The sequence below is a fragment of the Pteronotus mesoamericanus genome, unplaced genomic scaffold, assembly GCF_021234165.1.
Source record: "Pteronotus mesoamericanus isolate MK-2021 breed Mesoamerican mustached bat unplaced genomic scaffold, CSHL_Meso_final contig_256, whole genome shotgun sequence".
Classification (NCBI taxonomy): Eukaryota; Metazoa; Chordata; class Mammalia; order Chiroptera; family Mormoopidae; genus Pteronotus; species Pteronotus mesoamericanus.
The window spans coordinates 1,463,002-1,469,455 of NW_026555108.1; the positions used below are offsets into that span (position 1 = coordinate 1,463,002).

The following is a 6,454-nucleotide window of genomic DNA, read 5'->3' on the forward strand; positions in this document are numbered from 1 at the left end:
GCCACAAAATAAAACAAAGTATATTTTTTCATTTTCTATTTTTTTGATCTTTTTCTTTCTTCTTCCTTTCTCATTCTCTCTCTTTTCTTTTTCTTTCTTTTCTTTCTTTTTTTTCTTTCTTTCTTTCTTTCTTTCTTTCTTTCTTTCTTTCTTTCTTTCTTCTTTCTTCTTTCTTGTTGATTGTTAACCATAAAATTTCTCCAAAGCTTAGCTCCCATTCACAAAACCTACCTTTAGTTAGATTTTCTGATTAGCTAGTCTGTGTTAACCTGTCAGCCACTCTCTCCCCACAAGTCAGGATACCCCAGAAAGGTTGCAAGAACTGGCAATCCCTTCCTTGACTGTTCTTTAAACCATAAACAAGAAGATGTGGCCAGGGCAGACATACATGCATGCACACATATACACACATAGTAGAAGTCTGCTTGCTCCTTTGTGGCTGATTGATAATCTTTGATGTCTAGATGATGTTGATGATGATAATAACAATGAATTTCTGCTTATGCCTTAATAAATAGTTGTTGATATTGGGTGGTTCCCTTACTGACTCCTCTAGGAGAAAAAGAATACAGCTCCTGGCTCTCTCCACAACCCCTTCACAATGGAAAGAGGTGGATAGGAACTCTTGAGACTGTGGTTAAAACAAAAACCAGGATTTCTCAGTGATAGCTTACTGCAGAGCAAAATGCACTGGAGTGCCAGGCTCCACACTTCTTGTTTCTAGTCCTGGTGGTTTAGATAATTATCTTTGTGACTTTCCTTATATTCTTTCCATCCCAAACCTCCATTTTTCTACCTGTAAATTAGTTGGTGCAGGGTGGGAGATGGTAAGATAAAAAATATTCTTGAACTGTGAGAGTCTCAGGGCACTGTTGTGTCCCTTCAAGCATCTCTAAAGATGCAGTTCAGTTGCTCTAGTTGTGATTCAGATGTCTCCAGATACCTTCTCAAAGAAGCAGCTTAAACTCCCAAAATAAAAGGCCTTGTGGAAAGCCACAGCCCCCAGCCTCTTTTACACCGCAACTCCAAAGACTGAATTCCATCTTCTTCTTCCTGCAGCAGGAGAGTCTGGGACAACTAATCAATTTGCAAAAGTTTCCCCATCCTAAACCCTTCTTGGGCACCATGGCCAGTCTCTCCACTAACCTGCCGCATCCAGTTCCCAAACTGGTACGCTGTGGGTGTTAGACAAAAGTGCAGTATCCCCCTAAGAGGCTGGATGCAGAATCCTGAGGTCATTGCATGCGTTTTTGAAGCTGATGGCCGGGTGTTGGAAAAAGCAGAGCATTAGCATCATGCTGGGTTCACCCCCATCCGGACAACCTCACTTGGGTTCTCAGATTCTCTGCAGTGCCTCCTCTTGATTCTCCAACTGTCCCCTGCCTCATTGTCCTTGTGCAACCCCCAAATTTGTACAGGCCCTTCCTGGCAACCACTACCCTTTGACAGGCACTCAGCTCGCTGGTACTGAATGAGGCGTCCAGCTTGTCAGTCAGGTCATAGCATAAGGCTGTGTGTCCAGTCGCCACTATGGTCGCTACAGCCCTCTCTCAGTTCCCTGTACCACAGCTCCTAACTGGTATTTTGGGCACTGATGCAGAATTTAAAAAGCAGAATAGGGAAAAAGGGAGGTGAGGAAGGCACATCATGGGGGTTGCTGAAAGAAGATCCCTTAAGTCTGGGTTTCCAGCAGAAGCGAGAGGGAGGAGGGGGAGCCAGGGAAGAGCAGCGAAAGGAGGGGGCCTGAGACTGGCAGCGAAGACTTTGGCAACCCCTTTGGCTCCCCAGCCTGAATGGACAGGGCGGGGGTTCAGCCGCGGCTCTCCATTGGCTCCCTCACGAGCCCCTAGACTTTCTATAAAGGGCGGTTGCAGAAGGCACTGCCCTCACTGGCTCAGAGCACAGCGCCTGCTGGCTTTAGGCAGACCGATTCACCGACTGCTTCAAAGAGACAGAAATTTAGTCGGAACGACCCTCAACTGCGCGAAGGAAGAACGGTGCTGGGCGGGGGGTGGGGGGGGCGCAGGGCGCCGCTGTCCGGAATTCGGAACCTGTACTGTCTGCGCACCCCAAGCTGCGGAACGTTTGGAGCCAGCCGCATTCGCCTGTCCCGCGCTCGACTGACCATCTCAGCTCAGCTCTGCGCACTTTCCCACTCGGAGAGGGTCCAGCGGTTGTCTGTTTGCTTTCCTTCCTGCCTGTCCCCTCCGTGCTGTTCTCCTACCCACCCCCACCCACAACTGCAGGACGCTGAGCAGCATTCGCCCAGCGCTCTGTGGAGACCTACCCCTCCTCTTCCCCCACTCTCCCTGATCCGGTGGCTTAAGGATTTTGAGGATTTCCACAGGCGTCAAGCTGGAGGCCCCGACCACCGAACCGCCCCAAGGGGCTTTCCCGAACCCCAACACCATGAGCTATGGGGACGAGCTGACCCCTGAAGCTCTGAGTGTGCCCAGCGGGTTTGATGATCTGATCACCTCCACCACCTCCCAGGTGCTGCAGGCTATTTCTAATGCCGCAGCCGCGGTTGGTAGCTCAGGCCGCGATAGCGTGCTTTCCATGATCCATAAGCTACCTGACCATATCTCAAACATGGGCAACTTGGCTGACACGTCAGGTCCCATGGCTTCAGAGAGGGTGTCCCAGGACGAGCCGGTACAGTTCTGGCTAGTAATAGGGTACACCATAGTGGTATTTGCTGCCATACTAGGCAATTGGGTCTTAAACCATGTGATTATGAAGTACAAGAAGATGCACACTGCCACCGGCCTCTTTGTCGTCAACATCTCCGTGACCAACATGATGCTGGCTTTTCTCAGCTCTCCCTTCACCATGGTAAGCTGGGTGCTGAGGAGGACAACCCGGGGCTCAGGCCATGAGAGCAGAAACACAACTTTGCACTTGCAACACAGAGAGCTGCGTGGTGGGAAGGAGCGCTGGAGCGGGTACGGTTGATTCGGAAAGTGCGTAGATACAGGAATGGCTGACAGACGTTGTAAAGGGTTTGGAACTGGGCGGGGGGAGCTACAGGCACGATTGTGATTGCGTTGCTGAATTAATCCCCTGCTTGGCAGACGCTGAGAGACTTAGGTGGCTCAGGAAGCAGCGGGGGTGGGGAGAACCTGTTTCAGGTGAGCTTTGTCACAAGCGCTTAGTCTCAGTTTCCCCATATTTTCAAATGCAGTGCTTGGAATGGAAGGTGGCTAACAATTTTTGTAATTTGGGATCTGCGTCTTATATCTGGGCTGTTCCTGTGGCAAAAAAATGGAAAGGTCATGAGGGCTGCAGTGTGAAAATATTTGTTTCCTGAGACAATAATGCCAGCAGTTTGGAGAGGCAATGAAGATCCTCTATCTGTATTTTTGAGCTTGCAAGAAAGAAGTACCCAGGGCTGAGTTCTTGTGCCTCACCATGTCTTTTCTCCCACAGGTGCGTTATCTGTGTAATTCCTTGGTGTTTGGGAAGATGACATGCCACCTCAGTCGTTTTGCTCAGTACTCTTGTGCCTATGTAACTGTGTTGACCATGGCTGCTATTTCCCTGGATCGACATCGGGTATGTGTTTCCCAGGGCTCTTCAGGTCTTATAAAAGGGTAGGTTTCCCTTCTAGATAGATGGAAGAAACTAACAAAACAAATAATTCAAAATGTTCTTTGAGTTCCTTGAGACAATCTTTGTAAATATAATTTTGCCCAGTTTAGGAGGATTGCAAAATGTGAATTATAGATATTAACCATATCACATCTTATGTAATAAAAATACCATCATCTTTGATGTGTTGCTATGGAAACAGAGATGCGGCAATAAGCAAATGATAAAAAAGTGTCCTTCTCCCTTGGAAAACATTTTTTATTTGCTGCATTGCAGAACCAGCCAAGAGAAAAAAGAAACAGAGAAAAGATGAGTCAGAGGAGGGTGTGGCTACAGGGCTGGTGGTGGGTTGAGTCTGGGAGGTGGGCTTGAAGTCTGTGAGTGAGAGCTGAGCAAATGAAGTAAGAATAAATTGAAGATTGAGGCAAAAGGAGTTGGGGAGGACGGATGGAAGTGACTTAAAAGGAAGGAGGTGGTGCCAGAGTGAGTAGCTGGGAGGGACTACATCATTAGTCAGTTGGGAGGGAGCAAGGGAACAAGTGAGGTAGGAGGAACAGAGGGAGATTGAAGGGGTTGTGGCTGGAACCAGATGGAGGGGGCCATGGAGAAACCTAGGTGATAAGAGATGAAGTAAGATGGGAGAGGGCATGGAGGAAGACAGGGAAGGGAGAGGAAGGGAGGGAGGAAATGTTGACCATGGAGAGATCAAGATGGGAGTGGATGGAGCAATAAGGGAAAGGGGCATAAAAGGAACCAAGTAGGAGCAAGGATGGAAGGACATGGAGTGCTCACCTATCAGCATATATTAAAGAAACCATAAGTTACACGTGGACATCCATCCCTCTTCTCCACTGAGCTCCCAACTTGGAGACAGAAACTTTGAAATCAGTCCACTTGGATTCCTATCTTCCCATTGAAATGTTTCTCTCTACACTGGCCAATTTTGCTCTTTCATAAAACAAAATATCACTAATTTGTCAACAGAACTAGTACCCAAACCACATTACTCACCCATCTACAAAGTCTTTGCACTTTTGCAAAAGAATGTCAGTTGAAGAATTAGTAGTAGGTAATCCTAATTTAAATTTTTGAATTGGGCTGGGGTCTTTTCATCCAGGTGATGCTATATCCCCTGAAGTCCCGAATTACTCCAATGCAAGGCAATGTTTGCATCATTCTCATCTGGATTGTGAGCACCTGTGCTGCTTTGCCACATGCCATTTACCAAAAGCGTTACCAAGTGGATAATGGGTAAGAGGAACACAGGATTGCCAGTTTCTGGATTCCAGCAACCCGTGACCTTGGAATCTTCATGCAGTAAGGGGAAATGGAATAGGGGCTGAAATGGCACATTTCAAAACATGGGTACAAAAATAAATTTCTCTTCACTGGAATTTATTAAAAGTACCCAAGAACTCTCATGGAAATAGGTTGTTAGGTATATCACTTTCTGTTTGGGGGGTCAGTGAAACTTAAAGCTCCCTGCTTTATAACTCTAGCCTTCAGTCCTAGCACAGACACAAATAGGCAATAAGGAAGAGACATATTTACTGCCTGCCATATAACACCTGGCTGTGGGGCATAGGGAAAAGAAAAATTAATGTTTCTCTTTCTCTGTCTGTCTTATAATCCAGAAACATAACTGAAGAAAATGTCTGCCTTCCCAGTTTCTCATATACTTCAAAATCCACGTGGAAATACCTTGACCTGAGCACCTTTTTGCTCTTCTTCATTTTGCCATTGATGGTGCTGATGGTTGTCTATGGTCATGTGGCCAAGAAGCTGTGGATCCATAATGCTGTTGATGACATCAACATCCACACCTACATCTGCCAGCGTGGGAAGAAAAAGCAAAGCCTGAAGATGTTGATGATAGTGGTGCTTGTCTACACTGTCTGCTGGCTCCCCCTCAACCTCTACCTGGTGCTGCTATCCAGTGAATCCATTTCAAGCCACAATGGTCTCTACTACTTCCTCCACTGGCTGGCAATTAGCAGTTCCTGCTACAATCCTTACATCTATTGCTGGCTCAGTGATAGTTTCCATATTGAAGTTCAGAAGGTCATCATGGAAATCCAGAAGATGCTGCTGGATGGAATCAGCCGCCTAAGAGGGGAGCACCGCCAACTGAGATCTGTCTCACCCACACACTGCCCTGCTTGGGTGGATCCCAATCCTGGAGTGCCCAAATTCCCACGATTCAAAGATTTCGATGAGCTACCCAGCCCCCCTCCATCCCCAGAGGTGGAAACCTCCTTTCTCTACCCACCAGTGCCTAGAGTTTAAGCTGCCCAGACCGCGATAGATTATCCATCCTCAAAAACTCAGATAGGGTGGAACCAAAATAACTAAGTTTCATTCATTTTTCATGGCAGGGGGAGTGGAGGAAGGGGTTGGAACTTGAGGGATGGGGGCCATGTGAGGAATCATGTGTCCCACTTGCTGTTTCATTTTCTTCTGTCTTTTCTCCTGTTTCCTTCCCAACTCTTCCTTCTCCTAACAGTGAGTAAATATTTGATCTCCAGGCTCATCAGAGATGTTTTTACATGACTCACAGGAAAGTTACACTCTGACTTAGGGTCTCCTGAATTTCATCTCTGATTCTGGAGAGTGTTCCCATCTCCATTCTTTGTGTGCCCACCTGGCCATGGCACTTGTCTTCTGACATCTTAGGCACTATCTCAGGAGCTGCAAGAGCCCCCAGAGATTCTTATTTATATTTTATTTATATGGATAAGAGGTCAATGTCTATATTGCATCCAAAATATTCCCAGAGAAATGACAGAAAAGAAATGTATAGTCCCTGAAATATAATTGGGTTCTCTGGGAACTTCAAGCTCCCTAAAAATGCAAATAGTCTTAT

The 6,454-nt window shown here is 46.8% G+C and overlaps 1 protein-coding gene across 1 annotated transcript; it reads left to right on the forward strand.

Annotated features, from left to right (window-relative positions):
- The first annotated feature begins 1,530 nt into the window (after positions 1-1,530).
- On the forward strand, positions 1,531-5,987 carry LOC129071093 (G-protein coupled receptor 83-like). Its single transcript, XM_054574225.1, has 6 exons — positions 1,531-1,631; positions 1,922-2,176; positions 2,328-2,835; positions 3,430-3,555; positions 4,709-4,842; positions 5,226-5,987. The coding sequence occupies exons 1-6, from the start codon at positions 1,531-1,533 to the stop codon at positions 5,875-5,877; spliced, it is 1,776 nt and encodes a 591-aa protein (XP_054430200.1). The 3' UTR covers positions 5,878-5,987.
- The last annotated feature ends 467 nt before the right edge of the window (positions 5,988-6,454 follow it).